The sequence below is a fragment of the Choloepus didactylus genome, chromosome 22 (genome assembly GCF_015220235.1).
Source record: "Choloepus didactylus isolate mChoDid1 chromosome 22, mChoDid1.pri, whole genome shotgun sequence".
Classification (NCBI taxonomy): Eukaryota; Metazoa; Chordata; class Mammalia; order Pilosa; family Megalonychidae; genus Choloepus; species Choloepus didactylus.
This window is the reverse complement of record NC_051328.1, coordinates 11,765,190-11,788,484: the sequence shown is the minus strand read 5'-3', so window position 1 is coordinate 11,788,484 and position 23,295 is coordinate 11,765,190. Positions and strand designations below refer to the sequence as shown.

At 49.1% G+C, this 23,295-nt stretch overlaps 3 protein-coding genes and 1 long non-coding RNA gene across 4 annotated transcripts; 1 reads left to right on the top strand and 3 right to left on the bottom strand.

Moving 5' to 3' along the window:
• Positions 1-5,835: 5,835 nt before the first annotated feature.
• On the bottom strand, positions 5,836-7,035 carry LOC119518645 (metallothionein-I, hippocampal-like). Its single transcript, XM_037815920.1, has 3 exons — positions 6,864-7,035; positions 6,242-6,307; positions 5,836-6,063 (listed from the first exon to the last, which is right to left on the bottom strand). Exons 1-3 carry the CDS (start codon positions 6,889-6,891, stop codon positions 5,972-5,974), a joined length of 186 nt encoding a protein of 61 aa, XP_037671848.1. The 5' UTR covers positions 6,892-7,035; the 3' UTR covers positions 5,836-5,971.
• Positions 7,036-10,643: 3,608 nt separating this feature from the next.
• LOC119518443 (metallothionein-I, hippocampal-like) lies at positions 10,644-11,858 on the bottom strand. The gene is made up of 3 exons (XM_037815580.1): positions 11,692-11,858; positions 11,053-11,118; positions 10,644-10,873 (listed from the first exon to the last, which is right to left on the bottom strand). Exons 1-3 carry the CDS (start codon positions 11,717-11,719, stop codon positions 10,782-10,784), a joined length of 186 nt encoding a protein of 61 aa, XP_037671508.1. The 5' UTR covers positions 11,720-11,858; the 3' UTR covers positions 10,644-10,781.
• A 5,100-nt stretch (positions 11,859-16,958) lies between these two features.
• Positions 16,959-17,848, bottom strand: LOC119518442 (metallothionein-I, hippocampal). Its single transcript, XM_037815579.1, has 3 exons — positions 17,690-17,848; positions 17,360-17,425; positions 16,959-17,179 (listed from the first exon to the last, which is right to left on the bottom strand). The coding sequence occupies exons 1-3, from the start codon at positions 17,715-17,717 to the stop codon at positions 17,088-17,090; spliced, it is 186 nt and encodes a 61-aa protein (XP_037671507.1). The 5' UTR covers positions 17,718-17,848; the 3' UTR covers positions 16,959-17,087.
• A 73-nt stretch (positions 17,849-17,921) lies between these two features.
• On the top strand, positions 17,922-23,007 carry LOC119518444. Its single transcript, XR_005213776.1, has 3 exons — positions 17,922-18,210; positions 20,348-20,686; positions 22,392-23,007. It is a non-coding gene; the product is annotated as an uncharacterized LOC119518444 (long non-coding RNA).
• Positions 23,008-23,295: the final 288 nt, after the last annotated feature.

The following is a 23,295-nucleotide window of genomic DNA, read 5'->3' as shown; positions in this document are numbered from 1 at the left end:
TCAAGAAAAACGTTTCATTCCTTTTAAACACAAAAGCCACTTACTCCGCCATGCCTAAATTCTCCAGGCCACTGATCCACTGCTCAGTCTCTATATGGGAATAGATGGTATAATTTCTAGGCCCCTGCAAACCCCTCCACTGCCTTATGCCCTCCCTAGTATGCCTTTTTCCCATTCCTTCTTAATAGTCCCAAAATGTCTCACTCCTACCCTGGGAATTCTTGTTAAAAAATTATGCATTTCTGTTTCAATAATGTATTAACTAAAGTGCTTTAAGTATTTAGCATTATTCTTACAAGTTTAATTTTAATGGTAATAATATGTTGCAAAGTGCTTGCTTAAGAACAGTTTCCAAGATTGTTTTAATAACTTAAATGTAAAGGGTATGAGAGATGTTTTTATTGAAAGAAAAAGGAATGTAGTTTATTTTATAATGTGGTACAAATTCTAAAATGCATACAGAAAGTTACAGAAAGGGAAATTTATTTCTGTGGTCAAAATGTTAAAAACTAGTGATACCACTGCTTAATAATGCCTGGCTGTTTCTTAAAAGCTGTGCGTGCAGATTTAAAAAAAAAATAGCCTTAATGGCCGATGCAGCCTTCTGCCACTTATGAAAATAATGAAAGAAGAACTAGAAACACTCTGGATGAAAATTTACAAATACTGGCATGCCAATACACTGGAGTAAAGGGGCGCAAGCTGCCCAGAGAACAAGTTAAATGTATCCTAGCTCCTAGCTTCTCCAAACTGGGCCCCAAAAATGTGAATCTCTATCTGAAAGTAAGCATGTTCAACCTCTGGTCCAGCAAAGGGTTTGTTCCGGTTTGCTAATGCTGTGGGGATGCAAAATCCCAGAAATGGATCAGCTTTTATAAAAAGGGGGTTTATTTGGTTACACAGTTACAGTATTAAGGCCATAAAGTGTCCAAGGTGATGCATCAACAATCGGGTACCTTCACTGGAGGATGGCCAGTGGTGTCCGGAAAACCTCTGTTAGCTGGGAAGGCCCATGGCTGGCATCTGCTCTGGAGTTCTGGTTTCAAAATGGCTTTCTCCCAGGACGTTCCTCTCTACACTGCAGCTTCTCTTCAGAATGTCACTCACAGTTGCTCTTGGGGCATTTGTCCACACTTAGCTCTCTGTAGCAAAAGTCTGCTTTCAAAGGCCATCTCCAAAATGTCTCTGTAAGTTGCAGCTCCTCTCTCAGCTCTTGTGCATTCTTCCAAGTGTCCCTCTTGGCTGTAGCAAGCTCATTCCTTCTGTCTGAGCTTATATAATCCTCTAGTAAACTAATCAAGGCCCATGCTGAATAGGCATGGCCACACCTCCATGGAAACACCAAACCAATAGGTTCCAACCTAATCCACACCAACATATCTGCCCCACAAGATTGCATCAAAGAATATGGTTTTTTCTGGGGGACATATATATACAAAGCAGCACGAACACCATAAGCAATTAGATTTTTTTTTGCAGAAGAAAATGGAGTCTGAAATTCCATATGTCCAAATTTTCTAATCTTCTGCCAGGACAGGTTCATAAGGGGTACTTGTACAGTATGTTATCTTAAAGGTAAAATAAGAAATAAATCCTTTATATCTCAGGAAAAAAAAAGGAAGCAGATATTTTAAATAATCGTTGTTAGTCAAACCTCTGCAACTTGAGGTATCAAAAAGGCTCAGGAAGATGTTCTCAATCCCATGATGCTGGGTCCAGATTCATCCTCAGGAGTCATATCCCACGTTGCCAGGGAGATTTACACCCCTGAGAGTCAGATCCCACCTATGGGGAGGGCAGTGAGTTCATCTGCTGAGTTGGCTTAGTTGGGGGGGGGGCACATCTAAACAAAGAGGTACTCAGGGGGAGACTTTTAGGCACAATCACAAGCAGGTTTAGCCTCCCCTTTGCAGTAACGAGCTTCATAAGGGCAACTCCCATGATACAGGTCTTGGCACATCAAACTGCCAGTCCTCAATATTTGTGAGAACATCAGCCACAATCCAGGTGAGGAAGCCCAACACCACTGCATTTTCCACCAGCTCCTTGGGGGGGCCTGCATGTATATTTTTACTCCCTGTCCAAATGACTTTGGGATATGTTGCTGATTCACACTAACCTATGCAAACCTACCAGATCTCACTTCCTATTAAAAGTTCCATGTCATTATGGGATTTGAACTAACTATACAAGTTAAATTGTTTGGGAAATATAGATCTTGCACCAATGAAACATCTCTTCCCTTGATCTCACATAGAATTTGAAGTTTTAAAACACAATCAGTATTGTCCTTTACCCTTTGGCCCAATTTGCCCCAGTCCTAACCACATCTGCTTCATTCACCTCTCTAGTTGAAGTCTGGCCTCTTTTTCAGCTTTTTAAACAGTTGCTATATGTGCTAATACTGACATTCATATCTGCTGAGTTCTAGCTCTGAGTTTCAGGTGTCACACATATACCCAAAGTTCCCGGGATCGATCAGGCTATACACAAAGGGATCAGCATCTCAGAGTTTGGAGACACCCATTACAGTTCAGGAATAGATGTGACTGCTGTAAAAACTTACAATTTAGGGACCATTACAGTAAGTGTTCCCTGGTAAGCTGTGCTCTAAGGTTCAATTCTGAGTTTACACATTGTAGATAGTCCATATTGGTGAGGCATCATAGTGTTTGCCTTTTTAGGGCACTTTTAATCCTGTGTGTGACTTGTCTGTTAGTGCCACCTTTCACCACTGAGGCTCCGTCAGGTTTGGTACACAGCTCCTTCACCTCTGCAAGGAACTGGCCTCCCTCTGGGGTTCAAGATGCCAGGAAGAATTCGTACCATCGCATCTACAGGCCCCCTCCCGTCTACAGGAGCCCAGGAAATGGCTTGTCGCCTGAGAGCAATGTAGAATACGGACACTGGGGCCGCAGTCTCCCAGCCCCGCTTTGCGAGGTGTAAGGCATCCATATTAGTTCTATGGCATTTTCGGGGTAGCATGAGTTATTTCTTGGCCTTTCGCAGTAAGTGTAGCCACTTCCACCTGAGCTGTCTCTTGACGTGGGGAGTAAGATCATTAATTTTTTAATTAATACAGGAGCCACCTATTCTGTCTTAACCTCTCACTCCAGCCCTCTCTCCTCTGAAACCTGTCCCATAGTGGGAGTAGATAAAAAAATCTCAAGCTCGAGCCCTTACCCAACTTCTCCCTTGCCGAATTGGGGAAACCTGTACTTTGCTTTATGAAACTTGCTGTTTTTACATAAATACAAATGACTAAGTAATTGAGAACTTAAAAACTTTAAAAGAGAATATAGACATCATAAAATGAGCTAAAAAAATGCAGTTAACAACTCATGCTGGCTTGGCTCTCTCCTATCCTACTTCTCATCTCCTCTGCATTCCTTCTAGGACCATGTTTCTTTCAACTTCTAACCAGGTTTATTCACAGAACTGTTCAAGCCGTGACAAACCAGGTGGGTGGTGAAACGCTACTCCTCCAACAAAAACACCCTTACAAGCCACTACCCCGCAATGGACTGTAGGGACAACTCTATGCCCCCCATCAGCCTGAAGCAGATATAGAACAAACCTGTGTCCCTCAACATCCCTAGAAAAATAAAAGAAAAAGCCTGGAACCAGAGGTTTAGGCCCTGGACCCTTACCCTACATCCCCCTGCCTTTAGGAATTCTGTAAGTTAGAGATAAAGTCACCCCCACCCCCCACCCTAGGAACCCTGCAGGTGCTCAAGAGACACTACCACCACCCTTAGGAATCCTGAACATTTAAAATTTTAAACATTCAGGCTCCCAAGGCCCCTGTCTCAAACTAGCGAATGGAAATCTGACTACCAACTTTCCCCAAATTGCCACTGAAAGACTGCAAACCTAAACCTGCCAGCCTCCCTGTCCCTGGAAAAAGAACTTCCTGCCAAACACCGTTTATAAGCCCTACTGTGCTCTTCTCTCAGGCTTTCGCCATTTTCTTAGGCTTCAGTCCTTCTGTGCACGGCCAGACAATAAAACTCCTTTTGATCGAGGGGAAAAAAAAAATCATTCCAGATCTGAACTGTGAGAGGTGGAATCGAGCATGACATGCCAGCTGTGGCTGGAGACTGAGGCCAGGTGTAGCATAAGATCAAAATTCTGAGCTGTGTGATTTTGGACAGGTTGTTTAACCTCTCTGGAAGACGGCATAATTACTCTAGCCTCTTACTCAGTTGTATAAAGACCAAACGACATGAAGAGAGGGAAAGGCTCTTGTATCTGTCCAAATGCTGGGACAGCATCTTCTCCCAGAGGGCTTTGTGCAGGAAGTTATCCACACTTCCCCTGGCACGGGATTGGCAAAGCTCCACTCCCATCGCCAGCCTCCAGCCAAACGTGATGCTTCCAAACAGACTGGCCTTTCCAGGAGATTGTAGGGATTTCACAGGATTCTCTCTCCAAGAAAGTCCATGCAGACAATAATGACCATAAAGGCTGTTTATCAAGCCCTAGACAGGATCCAGGCAGTATCTCATTTAATCTCCACATACAAATATACTCTGTTCTACAGATGAAGAAATGGGGGCTCACTGAGGTGAGCGACTTGCCCAGGTGGCACAGCCAGTAGGTGGTGGGGTGGGCTGTGAGTGAGGATGGCCTGAGACCCACATCCTTAGCCCATGCTAGCCTCTGAAATCCCCTTTTCACACAGGGAACCGAGGTCAAGCTTGGTCCTGAGTCCTGGGCCATATGACTCATCTGCCTCTTTGATGGAACATCAAATAGCAATTCCCTCAACAAATAGCCGGGGGGCTAACTGTCAGCACTAACTGCTATTCACCCTGGCCTCTCACTCCTGCCTAACAGGCGCCACCACACCCTCAGTCTGCAGAATCCATCACCCCTGCCCAGATAGAAGTACTCCATCTGGCACCAACTCCCATGTACACCTCCATCTTTCTGGGAAAGGGCTGGGCAATTCCCTCCAAATACCTCACCGGTTTGCCGGTTTGAAGTAACCAAGGGCTGAAACCTGAAAGAGTGGCAGATTTTAGGTTGCTCTTAGGCGGAACTTCCAAAGACTCAGAGTCAAAGCCCAACAGGGACCTCCCAGGAGTAGCGAGTGTCCTGCCAGTGGCACTCAGGAAGCCAAGCCTGATGGCTCCTTGGTAGGGACATCTGGGACAGTGCTCCTCAAAAAGGGCCAGTCTGCAAACTGTTTCTGGGCTGCCATGCATTTTAGATGAACAAAAATGTCATTTTTGTCATTTTTTAATTTTTCATATGTTATTTGGTTCTTAATTTAGTTATTGAAATTTGTCTGTTGACTATAAAAGGGCTTTATACATTGTGTTTTTTTTTTGTTTGTTTTCTTAGTGATTCATTTTAATTTTATTTTACTGAAGTTTAGCTCTGCTACAGATAGGAAATAAAAACAGGTCCTTCACCACGGGGAGTTTGAGAAGCCCTGTGTAGGGATTCAAGCAGGTGGGGAGTTGGATTCCATCCCTCTGAGTCCCTTTCAGGACTGGCATCCTATGAGGGGCTTAAATTGGGCAGAAAATCACAAGAATGAAAATGAGAGATTGGGAAGTTTCCATGCCAGCAACACTTGACAGGAGAACACGGAGGAGGCTGGACCTCCACATCCCTCTATCACCTGGGCAGTGCTCTCCCATCACACAGCCGCAGACCTCAGAGAGGTAACCTGATTTGCCTTAAGGAACTCAGTTTGTTAAGGCTAACATTTGTGTGCAGACCAGGTCTCCGGACTCCCAGTCTAATCCCCCCCCCGCCAAGCCCAGCCCTGCTCAGCACAATGTCCCTTATCTCCAACCCACTCAAAGGAAACCAGAGCCAGAATAAAGTCAACCGTTTTTATTGTTATACACATATTTCGTAGAAAATGGAATGTGGCAAATGGGTAAGCTTTGTGAAAAAAATTTCGGGTTTGTACATGTTGGTCCATTTACATCTGGGAGCGGGGCCCTCCCCAGACTTAGGCACAGCAGCTGCACTTGTCTGATGCCCCTTTGCAAACGCAGCCCTGGGCACACTTGGCACAGCCCACGGGGCAGCAGGTGCAGCAGCCTAGGGAGGGAAAGAGAGGGTGGAGATGAGCACTCAGGACAGAGAATGAGGGATCCCGCATTTTGGGACAAGGAACACTGTGGAGGGACCACCTTCTACTAGGGAGGGGCACATCACCAGTCCTCAGGGCAGCGAAGAGGACTGCAGAGGCTGTCGGGGAAGAGAAGATGCAACTCACTCTTCTTGCAGGAGGTGCATTTGCACTCTTTACATTTGCAGGAGACAGCACAGCTGCAGGAGTCACCTGCAAGGAAGAGAAAAAGATGGCCAGTGAGCAATAAAAGTGACACACAAGAGTCAACCATCAGTCAGCACGTGCTCAGCCTTGGGAGCTCCTGGCTCACCCAGGGCAGACTCAAGTCCAGCTCCCACTTTTCTCACTCCTGCTGGGAAGGACAGTGTTTTTACCCAACAAGGAAGGTCCCAGGCTCCAGACCCAGCTGAGAAATGCTTGGATGGCCAGGGACTTTTGCCCTGAGCCCAGAAAAGGGAATGTCGCCCCCATCCCATCTGGCCCAGGGGGCTAGGAGGCCTGGATCGAGCTCTCAGGTCCAGTCCAGCAGCCCCTTGACCACCTGGGTGATGTGGCTCAGGACACCTCTGAACCTCAGTCCCCTCAGTACAGTGCCTCAGTTTCCTAGCCTTTGAGACAGAAGACTCTTAGGCAAGATAGAAAGTACTAGACCCACAACCATCCCCTTCAGCTCAACACTCAAAAGCTCCTTCCTCCTTCCCCAGAGATACTCAGTCCCGGGGCTGGGACTGGGGCATCTTGTGGCCCAAAAGTAGGCGTCCCTTACCAGTGGTGCAGGAGCAGTTGGGGTCCATTTCGAGCTGAGATGAGGGTGGAGGGTGTGTTGGAACCAAGGAGAAAGCAGGCTTCCTTTATGGCCCGAGGAGCCAGCACGGGCGCAAAAGCCCCGCCCCAGCCCTTGCACACCTGGTCCCCAGAGACTGGGAACCCCGCATCGCGCTCTCCTGGGCTGTGCGCACCGGGCCATGCGCACCTTTCCGGTGCACAGGGCGTGGGTGGCCCCTTTGGCTACCGCTCCGGAGGTGGGCGCTGTACTCCGTGTAGCACGCGGTGTCCCAGCTACTCTGCCCGAAACTTCCTAATTTTCCCGTGGCTGCCGGCTGCCCCCGCTCCAGAGTGTTCCGGGAACTCAGCGCCAGGATCCTCGCGTCCTCCCAACCCTCGCCCAGGGTATCTTCAGCTTCGCCCCTTCTTGGAGCCCGTGTGCAGCGACAGCCTCGTGCTCACGTCCCTGGCCCTGGAGGAGCGGGCGAGAGGGAGCTGTGCGCAGAGGAGCGGGCGGGGTGACCTTCGCCCCCCACCCGCATTCCTTCTCCCTGTCCCCACCTCCGGGCCTCGCCCCGTTTCTCCTGTTCACAGCATCTGGGTCTAACCCCGGGCTCTGCCTCTCTGCCTCCATTCTATCCTCCGCGCCGGAAGGGATGTAATGGCCCCTCTGCCCGGGACCTACTTTGCTTAACTCTCTCCAGTGGCCTCCACAGCCTAGCCAGCCCGCCCCAGTCTAGGCGTTTCCCTAAGCACAGGAAGCCTCCAGAGGAGGGATCCTTTTAGCTGACAGGCAGACCCGGCCTTTAATAACTCGGCAAGAAAAGTGGTTATTTCTCTTTGAATTTTCCTGACAATTGCATAGCATTTAATATGAGTGTGTGTGTGTGCGCGCGCGCGTATGCTTGTCTTTGTGCTGGTTTAACCTCTCTTGTAACCCTCCACAACCACCTTACAGGGAGCTGCTCTATTATTTATTATTTTTGAGCCATCTTACTCAGGAGAAAGGTACAGCACAGGGAATTTAGGTAACTTGGCCAAGATCACTGAGCTAGGAAGTGATGCTGCTGGATCTGAACCCAGTCTGCCTCCCAAAGGAAAGAAAAGGTCAAGGTTAAAATCTCCCCTTGGTGCAGGTATGTCTTCAGCACGTCTCTACTGCTTGAAATCTGTTAAACAAGGGCTGGCTTCAACCTCAACCCTGGGCAGGAACAAAAGTGATCCAGAAATATGTATAGATATAAGTACACACACGTGCACATTTATATTTTATGTTTCCCATCTATGTCTGGAAGTAGGACTCATTTCCATTATTGATAAAGGGTGCACTTTTCATGTGAATATATTTAAGAAAATGCAAATCATTTAAAGGAAAAATGTTAATTAAAATACTGGTGCAGGGGATGGCAGAAATGGCAGGTGACCTTCTGCGTCTGCCACCAGGGCAAGGACTGTCTTGCCCACGGCTTTGTAACCTCAGTCTCCATCCCAATATTTGGGGAGAGTGGATGACTCTGTCTGTGACACAGGTCATGTGCTCACATGGTTGATGAGGATGAGGCATGACACATGACAGCCAGCTTAGTCTTATTTATCTGGAGGAAGAAAAATGCCCACTAGGCTATGAATGATAAAACTAAAATAATACTAATATTTATAGAGACCTCACCACATTCCAGGCACCATTCTAAGTTCTTCACATGTTTAACTCATATAATCTCACAGCCCAGGCACTAGTGTTGATGCCGCTTTTCCTGTGGAGGAGACTGAGCTGCTGAGAGGCTAAGTCACAGGGGCGGGATCTGCTCTCCTGCAGGCTGCCTGTTGCATCACGCCCTCACCTCCTCCCTCCACCACCACTTCATGTGGGAAAGGAGGACACCTAAGACCTGGCCCAGAGGCAGCAGCGACAGAGCACTGAGCTGGGAGCCAGGATCCCTTGGCATAGCTCTGGGGCCACTCTGGACTTCAGTTTCTCATCAGTGAAGCCAGGTGTGGAATTTAACCATCTCAGAAATTCTTCCCAGGTCTGAACTGTAAGAGGCAGGATTGAGCATCCAGTGATACCATGATCCACCAGCTGTAGCTGGAGCCTGAGGCCAGCTGTAGCATGTCAGAATTCTGAGCTCTGTGACCTTGCACAGGTTGCTTAACCTCTCTGGAAGACGGCATAATTACTCCAGCCTTCAACTCAGTTGTCTGAAGATCAAATGACATGAAGAGTGGGAAAGGCTCTTGTATCTGTCTAAATGCCAGGACAGCATCTTCTCCCAGAGGGCTTTGTGCAGGAAGTTATCCATGCTTCCCCTGGCACGGGATCGGCAAAGCTCCACACTCATCTCCAGCCTCCAGCCGAGTGATGCTTCCAAACAGACTGGCCTTTCCAGGAGATTTTGGGGATTTCACAGGATTCTCTCTCCAAGAAGGTCCATGTGGACAGTAATGACCACAATGGCTGTGGGGCCAGGCACTATCACAGTTAATTTCCACATAGAAATACACTGTGTGTTCTATAGATGAGGAAATAGGGGCTCACAGAGGTTGAGTGACTTGCCCAGGTGGCACAGCCAGTATGTGGTGAGACAGGCTGTGAACGTGGACGGCCTGAAACCCACACCCTTAGCCCCTGCTAGCCTCTGAAATCCCCTTTCCACACAGGGCACCGTGGACAAGCGTGGTCCTGAGTCCTGGGCCATATGACTCATCTGCCTCTTTGATTGAACATCAAATAGAATTTCCTCAACAAATAGCCAGGGGGCTAACCTTTAGCACTAACAGAAATTTACCATGGCCTCTCACTCCTGCCTAATACACACCAGCACACCCTCAAACTGCAGAATCCACCATCACCCCTGCCCCGATAGAAGTACTACATCTGGCACCAATTCCCATGCACACCTCCATCTTTCTGGGAAATGGCTGGGCAATTCCCTCCAAATCCCTAGCCAGTTTGCTGGTTTGAACTAACCAAGGGCTGGAATCTGAAGGAGGGGCAGATTTCAGGCTCCTCTCAGGAGGAGCTTCCAAACACTCAGAGTCAAAGCCCAACAGGGAGCTCCCAGGAGTACTGAATGTCCTGCCAGGGGCATTCGGCAAGCCACACCTAATGGCTGCTTCGTAGGGACATCTGGGACAGTGCTCCTCAGAAGGGCCAGTCTGCAAACTGATCCTGGGCTGCCATGCACTTCAGAGGAACAAACACGATTTTTTTGTAATTCTATTTTTCATTTTTTTAAAAATACAGTTATTGAAATTTGTCTGTTGAATACAAGCATGGTTTTATACTTTGTGTTCTTTTGCTTTCTTAGTGATTCATTTTTATTTTATTTTACTGAAGTGTAGCTCTGCAAAAGATAGCAAAAACAGGTCCTTCACCACGGGGAGTCTGAGAAGCCTTGTGCAGGGATTCAAACAGTGGGGAGTTGGATTCCATCCCTTCTGAGTTCCTTTCAGGCCTAACATCCCATGAGGGACTGAAGTTGGGCAGAGAATCCCAAGAATGAGATGAGAGTCTGAGAAGTTTCCATGCCAGCAACACTTGATATAAGAACAGCTTGGAGGCTGTACCTGCCCCACCCCTTCTATCACCTGGGCAGTGCCCCCCATCAGACAGCCACAGACCTCAGAGAGGTAACCTGACTTGCCTTAAGACACTCCATTTGTGAGGGCTAACATTTGGGTGCAGACCAGGTCTCTGGATTCCAGTACAATCCCCAGGCCCAGCCCTGCTCAGCACAATGTCCCTTATTTCCAACCCACACAAAGCAAACCAGAGCCAGAATAAAGTCAACGATTTTTATTGTTATTCACATATTTCATAAAAAATGGAATGTGGCAAATGGGTCAGGTTTGTGAAAAAAAAAATCTGGGTTCATACATGTTGCTCTATTTACATCTGGGAGCAGGGCTCTCCCCAGACTCAGGGGCAGCAGCTGCATTTGTCTGATGCCCCTTTGCAGACACAGCCCTGGGCACACTTGGCACAGCCCACGGGGCAGCAAGAGCAGCAGCCTGGGGAAGGGAAAGACAGGGTGGAGATGAGCACTCAGGACAGAGAATGAGGGTTCCCACGCTTTTGGACAAGGGACACTGTGGAGGCGCCACCTTCCACTAGGAAGGGGCACATCATGAGTCCTCAGGGCGGTGGAGAGGACTGCAGAGGCTGTAGGGGAAGAGAGGATGCTACTCACTGTTCTTGCAGGAGGTGCATTTGCACTCTTTGCATTTGCAGGAGACAGCACAGCTGCAGGAGTCACCTGCAAGGACCAGTAAAAAGTGGCCCGTGAGCAATAAGAGCGACACAGGAGAGTCAGCTGTCAATCAGCAGCACATGCTCCCCCCACCCGGGCCCTGTGCTGTGCGCAGGCTTGGGAGCTCCCGGCTCACCCAGGGCAGCCTCAAGCCCAGCTCCCACCTTTTCTGGCTTGTGCTGGGAAGGACAGTGTGCTCTCCTATTTTTACCCCACAAGGAAGGTCCCAGGCACCAGACCCAGCCAGGGAAGGCTTGGACTGCCAGGCACTTTTGCCCTAAACCTGAAGAGGACAATGTCCCCCACCTCCTATCCAGCCCAGGGAGCTCAGGGGCCTGGACTGAGTTCTAGGTCCAGTCCAGCAGCCCCCTCACCACCTAGGTGACATAGAGCAGGACATCTCTGAGCCTCACTCCCTTATCCTCTGAAATTGGAGGCCCTAGGCAAAGGGGAAAGAACTAGACCTGCATCCATCCACTTCAGCTCAAAACTCAAAACTTCCTTCCTCCTTACCCAGAGATACTCAGTCCCAGGGCTGGGACTGGGGCATCTTCAAGCCCAGAAGCAGGCGTCCCTTACCAGTGGCGCAGGAGCAGTTGGGGTCCATTTCAAGCTGAGTTGAGGCCGTAGGTCCAAAAGCAAATGACGAAGGGACCGTTAGGCTAGTGGAGGGCGTGTTGGAGCCAAGGAGAAAGCAATCTGGCTTTATGGCCCGAGGAACCGACACGGGCGCAAAAGCCCCGCCCCGGCCCTTGCACACCGCCTCCGCTGAGTCACTGCAGCCCGCCGCGCGCTTTGCTGGGCTGTGCGCACCGGGCCGGGCCGGGCGCACGGCTACCGGAACCCACCCCGGAGCGCAGGGCGTGGGTGGGCCCTTTGGCTGCCGCTGGCGAGGGAGGGGCTGTGCGCCTGGTGGCACGCGGTGTCCCAGACACTCTGCCCGCCCCTTCCCAATTTTCCCTTGGCTGCCGGCTGTCCCCGCTCCCGAGTGTTCCGGGAACTCAGCCCCAGGGTCCTCGCGTTCTCCTGAAGAAGGGGCATTTCCCAAATGGGTCCGTTGCTCGGCCTAGCTAATAGAAGTCACACGGAAACCAGCTGAAGAGGAAAAGGTGGTTTAATACACCGGCAGAAAGCAGGGGAAGTTTTCCCAAATCTGCTTCCCCGAAGTGCTTCTCCGATTCGGTTTTATCCCCAGGTTCACAGACAAAAAGAGAATCCTTTCAGTCAACACGCAACAAGAGTGATAGACAAAAGGGAGGTTTGTGGCAGTCTCCCAGTGATGCTTTAATTGGCTAAACCCATTAGAGACAGAGGGAGTCAATTTAGTTATTTCCCGTTTTCCTGTTTTCTTCAGGAGCCGGGTGACAAGGTGCAAACTTTGCAGTTACATGTCATCTAACAGGTTTGGAGAACCTCAGTAATTTATTTCCTGTTTTCTAGTTGACACTTGGTAAAGGTGCAAACTTTACATTTACATATGTTTCCAGACCTTACATTTACAAGTTGCTCCTTTGTGAGAATAGGAGCTTTCAATGTTTCCTGTTTTCAGCTTTGCAGGTTACATTTTACAATTTTTGTTTGCTTACAGTTTCAAAATTATATTTAAAAAGTTTTACACTCCCAACCCTCGCCCCGGTTATCTTCAGCTTCGCCCCTTCTTGGAGCCCGTGTGCAGCGACAGCCTCGTGCTCACGTCCCCGGCCCAGGAGGAGCGGGCGAGAGGGAGCTGTGCGCAGAGGAGCGGGCGGGGTGACCTTCGCCCCCCACCCGCATTCCCTCTCCCCGTCCCCACCTCCGGGCCTCGCCCTGGTTCTCTTATCCACAGCATCTGAGTCTAACCCGGGCTCTGCCTCTCTGCCTCCATTCTATCCTCCGCGCCGGAAGGGATGTAATGGCCCCTCTGCCCCCGGCTCTCTTTTGATGAAATCTTTCCGGTGGCCCCACACAGGCCGCCCCAGACCAGGATGGCGTTTCCCAAAGCGTTGGAAGCGCCCGGAGGAGGGATGGTTTTAGGTGATAGGCAGAACCGGCAAGAAAAGTGGTTATTTCTCTTTCAAATTTCCTGACGTTTACATAGCATTTAGTATGAGCCTGGGTGTGTGTGTGTGTGTGTGTGTGTGTGTGTATGTGTGTGTGTGTGTGTGCTGGTTTAACCACTCTTTTAACTTTCACAACCACCCTAAAGGGAAATACTATTATTTATTATTTATGAGCCATCTTACTAAGGAGAAATGTACAGCACAGGGGATTTAAGGAACTTGGCCAGGATCACTGACCTAGGAAGTGATGCTGCTGGATCTGAATCCAGTCTGCCTTCAAAAGGAAAGAGAAGGTCAAGGGTAAAACCTCTCCTTGGTGCAGGTGTGTCTTCAGCACGTCTCTACTGCTTGAAATCTTTTAAACAAGGGCTGGCTTCAAGCTCAACCCTGGGCAGGAACAAAAGTGATCCAGAAATGTATATGTATATAAATACCCACACATGCACATATATATTTTATGTTTCCCATCTATGTCTGGAAGTAGGACTGATTCTCATTTTCAGTAGTGATAACAGGTTCACTTTCCATATGAATATATTTAAGAAAATGCAAACCATTAAAGGAAAAATGTTAAGCAAAATACTGATGCAGGGAAGGGAGGCTAAACCTGCTTATAATTGTGCCTAAGAGTCTCCCCCTGAGTGCCTCTCTGTCACTCAGATGTGGTCCTCTCTCTCTAGTTAAGCCACCTCAGTGGGTGATGTCGCTGCCTTCCCCCCTATGTGGGACCTGACTCCCAGGGGTGTAAATCTCCCTGGCAAGGCAGGATATGACCCCCGGGGATGAATCTGGACCCGACATCATGGGATTGAGAACATATTCTTGACCAAAAGTGGGATGGAAATGGAACGAAATAAAGTTTCAGTGGCTGAGAGATTTCAAATGGAGTTGAGAGGTCACTCTGGTGGACATTCTTACACGCTATATAGACAACACTTTTTAGGTTTTAATGTATTGGAATGGCTAGAAGTAAATACCTGAAATTATCAAACTCCAACCCACTAGCCTTGACTCTTGAAGATGATTGTATAACAGTGTAGCTTACTAGGGGTGACAGTGTGATTATGAAAACCTTGTGGATTGCACTCCCTTTATCCAGTGTATGGATGGATGCGTAGAAGAATGGGGACAAAGACTGAATGAAAAATAGGGTGGGATGGGGGGATGATTTGGGTATTCTTTTTTACTTTTATTACTTTTTCTTATTCTGATTCTTTCTGGTGTAAGGAAAGTGGTCAAAAATAGATTGTGGTGATGAATGCACAACTATATGATGGTACTGTGAACAGTTGGTTGTACACCAGATGATTGTATGATATGTGAATGTATCTCAATAAAACTGAATTTAATTAAAAAAAATAATGGTGCAGGGGGTGACAGAAATGGCATGTGACCTTCTATATCTGCCACCAGGGCAAAGACTGTCTTGCCAATGGCTTTATATCCCTAGTGCCCATCACAATTTTGTAGGGAGCATGGATAACTCTATCTGGGACACAGGTCATGTGCTCACATGGTTGATGCAGATGACACATGATACATGACAGCCAGGCCAACCTTACTTATCTGGAGGTAGAAAAATGCCCACTAGGCTATGAATAATAACAGTAAAATAATAGTTAATTGTTATGGAGACCTCACCATGTTCCGGGCACCATTCTAAGTTCTTCACATGTTTGACTCATTTAATCTCACAGCCCAGGCACTAGTGTTGTGCCCCTTTTCCTGTGGAGGAGACTGAGCTGCTGAGAGGCTAAGTCACAGGGGCGGGATCTGCTCTCCTGCAGGCTGCCTGTTGCATCACGCCCTCACCTCCTCCCTCCACCACCACTTCATGTGGGAAAGGAGGACACCTAAGACCTGGCCCAGAGGAAGCAGCGACAGAGCACTGAGCTGGGAGCCAGGATCCCTTGGCATAGCTCTGGGCCCATTCGTGGACTTCAGTTTGTCGTTGTTCAAGCCAGGGGTGGAATTTAACCATGTCAGAAAGTCTTTCCAGATCTGAACTGTGCGAGTCAGAATTGAGCATTCAGTGATACCATGATCTATCAGCTGTGACTGGAACTTGAGGCCAGGTGTAGCATGTCAAGAATTCTGAGCTGTGTGTCCTTGGATAGGTTGCTTAACCTCTCTGGAAGACAGCATAATTACTCCAGTCCCTAACTCAGTTGTATATAGACCAAATAACATGAAAAATGGGAAAGGCTTTTGTGTCTTTCCAAATGCTGGAACAGCATCTTCTGTCAGAGGGCTCTGTGCAGGAAGTTATCCACACTTCCCCTGGCACGGGATTGGCAAAGCTCCACTCCCACATCCAGCCTCTAGCCAAGAGTGATGCTTCCAAACAGATTGGCCTTTCCAGGAGCTTGTGGATTCTCTCTCCAAGAAAGTCCATGTGGACAATAATGACCATAATGGCTGTTTATCAAGCCCTAGACAGGATCCAGGCACTATCTTCTTTAATCCCCACATAGAAATATACTCTCTGTTCTACAGATGAGGAAATGGGGGCTCACTGAGGTGAGCGACTTGCCCAGGTGGCACAGCCAGTAGGTTGTGGGACAGGCTGTGAGCGTGGACGGCCTGAGACCCACACCCTTGGCCCCTGCTAGCCTCTGAAATCCCCGTTTTCACACAGGGCACCGTGGGCAAGCATGGGCCTGAGTCCTGAGCCACATGACTCATCTGCCTCTTTGATTGAACATCAAATAGAATTCCATCAACAAATAGCCAGGGGGCTAACCGTTAGCACCAATTGCTATTCACCCTGGCCTCTCACTCCTGCCTAACAGGCGCCACCACACCCTCAGTCTGCAGAATTCACCATCACCCCTGCCCGGATAGAAGTACTACCTCTGGCACCAATTCCCATGTACACCTCCATCTTTCTGGGAAAGGGCTGGGCAATTCCCTCCAAATACCTCGCCACTTTGCTGGTTTTAACTAACCAAGGGCTGGAATTAGGAGGGGTAGATTTCAGGCTGCTCTTAAGAGGAGCTTCCAAAGACTCAGAGTCAAAGCCCAACAAGGGAACTCCTAGGAATATTGTGTCCTGCCAGTGGCACTGGGCAAGTCAAGCCTGATGGCTCCTAGGTGGGAATGTCTGGGACAGAGCTCCTCAAAGTCTGTGTGGGCCACACTCCAGGGGCAGTCTGCAAACTGTTTTTGGGCTGCCATACACTTTAAATGAGCAAACACGTCATTTTGGTAATTTTTTTTTTAATATGTTTTGTTCTTCTTAATATATTTATTGAAATTTGTCTGTGAATGCTAAAAAGATTTTTATATGTTGTGTTGTTTTTTTCCTAACTGATTCATTTTTAGTTCATTTTACTGAAGTTAAACTCTGGGACAGATAGGAAATAAATCAGGCCCTTCACCCCGGGGGTTTGAGATTGTAGGGATTCAAGCAGGTGGGGATAAAAGCAGGTGGGGAGTTGGATTCCATCCCTTCTGAGATCCTTTCAAGCCTAACATCCCATGAGGGGCTGAATTTAGGCAGAGAATCACAAGAATGAAATGAAACATTGGGTAGTTTCCATGCCAGCAACACTTGACATGAGAACAGGTTGGAGGCTGTACCTGCCCCACCCGCTTCTATCACCTGGGCAGTTCTCCCCCATCAGCCGTAGACCTCAGAGAGGTAAACTGACTTGTCTCAAGGCGCCCCGTCTGTTAGGGCTAACATTTCCGTGCAGACCAAGTCCGTGGACATCCAATTCCCAAGCCCAGCCCAGCTCAGACCTGCTCAGCACAATGTCCCTTATTTCCAACCCACACAAAGCAAACCAGAGCCAGAATAAAGTCAATGATTTTATTGTTATTCACATATTTCATAGAAAATGGAATATGGCAAATGGGTCAGGTTTGTATGGAAAAAAGCTGTGTTTGTACATGTTGCTCTATTTACATCTGGGAGCAGGGCTCTCCCCACCCTTAGGCACAGCAGCTGCACTTGTCCGATGCCCCTTTGCAGATGCAGCCCTGGGCGCATTTGGCACAGCCCACGGGGCAGCAGGAGCAGCAGCCTGGGGAAGGAAAAGACAGGGTGGAGATGAGCAGAGCAGTCAGAACAGAGGAGGGTTCCCGCACTCATCCACAAGAGACACAGTGGAGGTGCCACCTTCCACTAGGAAGCGGCACATCAACAGTCCTCAGGGCGGCGAGAGGACTGCTGACGCTGTACGGGAAGAGAGGATGCTACTCACTTTTCTTGCAGGAGGTGCATTTGCACTCTTTGCATTTGCAGGAGACAGCGCAGCTGCAGGAGTCGCCTGCAAGGAGAAAGGCAGAGGTGAGAACCGTCCCTAGAAACCTGAACGTGGGACTGGGTGCAAGGAGTAGGCGGGGAGTCCCAGCTCCACCACTAACTCGGTTCAAAATAACCTAGAACAAAAAGAGAGAGGTACACCAAGACGCGCTGGAACAGGGCCATCATTACTCTGAAACTGTAAGTTCAGGGAGAGAAAGGAGTCAGATTGCTTCTCTAGCTCGACGGTACACACGGGCGTCCCCATCCCCGGACCAGGCACCCTTACCAGTGGCGCAGGAGCAGTTGGGGTCCATGGTGAGTTGAAGCGGTGGTTAGAGTCTCCAAGTAGTTGACACAAAGGTTCGTAGAGATTCGAGGAGGCCTGGTGGAGACAACGGAAGGCGGGCTGCCTTTATAGAGGGAAGGAGCCGGGGCTAGTGCAAAAACTCCGCCCCGGCGGGCGCCGCCTGCACACACCCCGCGCTGAGTCACTCGCCAGTCTGCGCGGCACACCGGGCCGGGCCGAGCGCACCCGGCTGTGCACCCGAGCCGCTGGGCGCCAATTCTCAGAAGCCGCCCAATGTACGCCCAAAGCCGGGGGCAGCTCCGCACGGGAGGGGCAGGGTGCACAGGGAGGACACGGTGTGCAGGGCTGCGCGGGCCGTGCGCCCAGCACACAGCGCCCGGAACCCTGCCCTCCGCGGTGTCCACAGCTCTCCTCCCCTGTGTCCTTTATTTGAACCCGTGGATTAGAGATGAATGAAAGCGTGTCTTAGGAGTTGTGTTTGAACGAAAAGTCGATTGGAGGTAGGTCCAGGTTACAAAACATTTTTTGCACCAGTTGGCGCTTAGTAATTTGTGTAGCCTCATTAAACCTGTGGGCCGTTTATTGCTGTCATAGCCATTGTATATTAAGTGCTTTAGTGAGTGACAGGGACCGTATTAAGCGTGTTACGTGAATGGTCTCATTTAATCCTCTAAGAATCCCATGAGATAAGGTCTATTCATTATTCCTGTTTTAGAGAGGAGGCAATGGAGGCACAGAGGGGTTAAGCAACTTGCCCGAGGTCACAGAGCTAGTTGCAGAAGCTGGTGATTAAAATCAGAGGCCCCAGCAGAGGATAAATGCCATTTAAGGGCAGATGTCACCCACAGGGGAGTATAAGGTCTTGAGGAGCCCCAAGCCGCAGGAAGTTCATTGTTATGGGGGAAGCCACAGAAAAAGCGATACCAGGGTTGCTGCCAGGAAAGAGGGTGAGCTCAGAGGTAGGAAGAGCAGAAAGAAGGAGACCCAGTCCAGCCTGGGAGTTGTTGGGCCAGGCTGGGGAAGGTGATTGCCAGGCAGGAGAGGGGGAGGATCGTGTTCCAGCCTCGGCTGGAAAGTTGACGTGGCCCTGAAATGTGGGAGAGGGAAATCCCCACAAGAACTTTCTTCCTCGGAGGATGCTGAGGGGAAGAACAGAGGTGTCATCCAAATTCCATTTTGGGGAGGCGCATCTGTCTTCCCCGTCTGCACGTGGCTGGCCGTGTGTGTAATGGTCTTAAATCAGCAGCCTCGGAATGTCCAGAGTGTGTCATCAGAGGGGTCAGGGAACGGGTTGTGGGATGGTTCCTGGTAGGCTTAGGGAACTCTGGGAGCTGCAGCGGGGCGTTGAGTGAGGAGGTGGGTGGAAGAAGGCTGTCCTTGCAGCACTTACTGTAAGCTCTGTTGAAATGTCTTCGTAGCTCAACTCAAACGTCACTTCCTCTAGGGAACCCATCCCAACCCCCATGCTTGGCCAGGACACCCGTGGAACACTCTGGTAAACATCCTGTCCTTTGCTTTTCTGGCATTTTACATGCCTGGAATATGAATGAACTTGTGTGATTCTTGGATTGTAACTGTGCCCTCCCCACCCTCCTCCTGCCCCTGAAAACTCTGAGAGCAGTCGATGCAGTCGTTGCCCGGGAATTGTGCCTCCAGCCCCTAGCACAGGGGCTAAGTTTGCAGTAGACGCTTAATAATTTGTCAGATGAATGAATGGGATAATCTCCTCCATGACTCCTCTTTCCAGCCCCCACCTTGCATTAGTGCTGATTGCAGAATGAAAGTAAAAACTTTTTCTCTTCATGCTGGGACCTGTGCACTAACTCAAGTGAAAATGTCAAGTGGGGCAGGCGAGTTGAGCCGTCAGAAGGACTAAATTCTAGCGGTCACTCTGGTGCTCACTTGCTGAGTGACATGGGGGCAGTATGTGCCAGGGCCCCTCTGAGCCTCAGTTTACTCATCTGTCAAATGATCAGATTGTTCTGGAATTTGAGGATCAAACCCAAACTTTCTTTGATTCCGAGAACACTGGTGATGTGCTCTCTGGGAAGTATGCAGAGATTTATTGTTGCTATTTACACATCGTATGCAAAATCCTTGCATTCTAATAAAACAGATTGTCACCCGTCCACTCAGGGGAAACAAACCAACTCTTTGAAGAGAAAATAGGGCTTGTTTTTCCTCAAAACTACTGGGTATGGCCCTGGGGTTTGGCAGTAAAATTTGCCTCGGGGCCTCAGCCACCTCCTTTGAATCAGCTTGGCTCTGCGAAGGGAAGGATGAGGAAGCAGGGAAGGTGGAGGGGGAGATGGGGCTAGTCTTGTTCACCTCCATGCCCCCAGTAGCCTCACTGCACTTGAGACAGAGGAAGAGAGGGAGGATTTTAAAACGTCTGTAGCCCTGGCATGGTAGGGGCAAGTAACATAGGAGGAAACACGTTCCCTTGCAAATGTGGTGTGAGTCATCAGCATGAGGAAATGATGTGGTCTTGTCTTGCATTAATCGAAGTATGCCATCTAGAACGAGGGGAGTCATGTTCTACTCTCCTGTTAACTGCTGAGGTGGGTACCGACAGTTCTGCTACCCAGCATCCATTCATCCTTTCCTTGTGACAGTACCCTTGGTTTTCCTTTGTAGAATCAGCCCTCTCTCCCCACCCTCAGTCTATGTGGTTTGGATGGTGTGGGCCCCTTCTGTGAGCTCCCAGATCATTCTATCTCCCTGGCCACAGTGATTGGCTCTGATTGTGTCAGAAGGAACCATTTGCCAAAGAGATTCAATGGAACTTTTGCTGGGAATGCTGGGAGAATGACAGTCACTTTTTCCAGTTGGACTTGAACCTGAGAGGATGTGAAGCTGAGTTTCTAAGTCCATTTGTCTCCATGAGAAGACCCTGAGAATAAAGCCATCACAAAGCAAATGGAGCCTGACAACATCATTGGAGCACCTGAATCCAGCCATGCCTGAAGCCAATATGTGAGTAAATTTGTTCCTTTTTCGCTTAAGCCATCCTGGGTAGAGTCCTAACTGGCACAGCTGGGCTTACTGCCCTGAGGGCTGTGTTCAGTGTTGGGCCTCAACTGTCCAGAAGACAGTGGAGCACAATGGTCCTAAGACTCAAGACCCTATCATGTGAGCAACAGCTAAGGGGAATGGGTGGGTTTAATTTGGAAGAGAACACCCACTTTCACATATCTGAACAGTGGTTGCTTGGATTATCTATAGCTATGCAACAATTTCCTGAGTTTAGCAGCTTAAAATAACTGTTTTATTCCCTCTCCCAGTTTTGTGGGTCATTTTTTTGTTTCATGTATCATTGACCAAGGTGGTACATGGGCTTGTCTGGAGAACCCAATACATCTTCACTTGTAAAGAATGGCTGGAAGGTCTCAGCCCACCTGTGGCTTCTTCTGCTGGTGGCCTCGGGGCAATCAGGCTCCTGGCAAGGCAGCTCAGGGCTCCCAGAGCAAGCATCCCAAGAGACATAAGTGGTAGCCACCAGACTCCTAAACCCTGGCCTGACACTAGCAAAGGTCATTTTTGCTGCATTCTATTGATCAAGCAGTCCCAGAGCCTGCCCTTGAATCTGGGACTTGATGGGAGTCAATGAATTTGACTCTTGATGGGAAGAGTCAATGAATTTGCAGCTGTCTTGAATCTGCCATAGTAGTTGTGGGGGACAATATTGAGCACCTGCTCTGCACAGGCCTGTGCTAAGGATGTCATGGGTTTGTCTCACTTAGACCCCAACACAGCCTTATGGGGCAGATGCTGTCATTATCCCCATTTTACAGATGAAGTGAAGCACAGAAGAGTACCATGACCAGCTCAGAGTCACACAGCTTGTGAGTGGCAGAGCTGGCGTTTGAACCCAGGATTTTCTGACTCCATACCTATATTTTATGCCATGCCAAGAAAAGGCTAGGCTTGTTCTCTGTGGTTCTAAGGGTAGAACCCGAACAGTGGTTGGGGACGGCAGGGATACAGCTTCTGCTCCATGTAAGAAAGGCCTTTCTTGCAATTAGAGCCAGTCATGTTGGAAGGGACCACCTTGGGAGATAGTGAGCTCCCCACCACTACAGCTATAGAAACAGAGGCTGGTGGTTTCCAGCATTAGATAGAGGGACAGGAAGAAGTCAGGTCCTTTCTTCCCAGGAGGTTTTGTGATTCCTTGCTTCCCAGCACAGGAACCAATCTTAGTTTTTCTCCCTCCTTCTACGGGCACTGCCGTCATTTGGGGTTGTACTAGTTATCTATTCCTGTGGAACAAATGACCCCCAAACAAAGCAGCTGAAGACAACACACATCTCATGGTTTCTGTGGGCCGGGAATCTGGGCACGGCATAGCTGGGCTCTTTGGTTCTGGGTGTTTGGCCTCCAGGTGTCGGCTAGGGCTGCTGGGATCTGCTGCCAGGCTCACTCAGGTGGTTGTTGGCAGGATTCAGGACCTTGTGGGCTCTTGCACTGAGGCCTCCACTGCTCACTGATCCTGGGCCCGAGGCCTCCCTCGGTTCCTTGCCCGTGGGCCTGTCCATATGGATGCTCGTAACTTGATAGTGAGCGAGCGAGAGGGCAAGAGAGGGTGCAAGCCAAGGAGAGTGAGCAAGAGAGAAGTCACCGTCTTTCGTCACCCCATCATGGAAGTGACCTCCCATCACTTTTGCCCTATTCTGTTTGTTAGAAGCAAGTCACCAGGTGCAGCCCACACTCAAGGGGAGGAGATACACCAGGACGTGATTGCTGGGAGGCTGGTACCCTTGGGGGTCATCTTGAAAGTCTGGCTACCAGCACTGCACTACACAAACAGTGAACCCTAAGTTAAACCATGGACTGTAGTTAATAGTAAAATTATAAAAATGTACTTTCATCAATTGTAACAAATGTACTGCACCAATGCAGGGTGTTGGCAATAAGGCAGTATATGGGAATCCTGTGTTTTATGTATGATTGTTTTGTATACTCACAACTTCTCTAATTAAAAAAAAAGTCTGGCTACTACAGGGGTGAAGGCAATGGGATGTTGTCTGGCTTCAGGCTCTTTGCACATGCGGCTCTTTTGCCTAGAATGTTCTCTGCATCCCTTTCTCCTCTTCATCATTGGGTCTTGGTTTAAAGACCATTCTTGGATCCAAAATAGGCTGAGTCCCTCTCTTACCAGCCAGTGCTCTCCTTCTCTGAAGTACTCACTATAATCACAGTGACTAGAAATAAAGCAGCTAACACTTACATAGCGCATCTCCTGGGCCAGGTGCTAAGTCTTCATAAGTGACTTCATTTAATCCTCCCGACAGTCCTGTAAAATAGGGACTGTTACTATTCACATTTTACAGAGGGAGAAACTGAGGCTCAGAGTGGTTAAGTAATGTTGCCAGTAGGTGGCCATGCAGGCATTCTGGCTCGGGGGCCTGTGCACTCAGCCACGCTGCCACCGCCGCCCAGGGTAGCCAGTGCTGTTGGTGGCTTTTTGTTTCTCCTTTGTCTTCCCATGAGGCTGTGTCTGTGTCTGTTGTGCTTACTGTCCTAGCTCTGGCATGTGGCACAGTGCCAGCCCATGGCGGATCCTTAATAATGCAGAGGGACGTAGA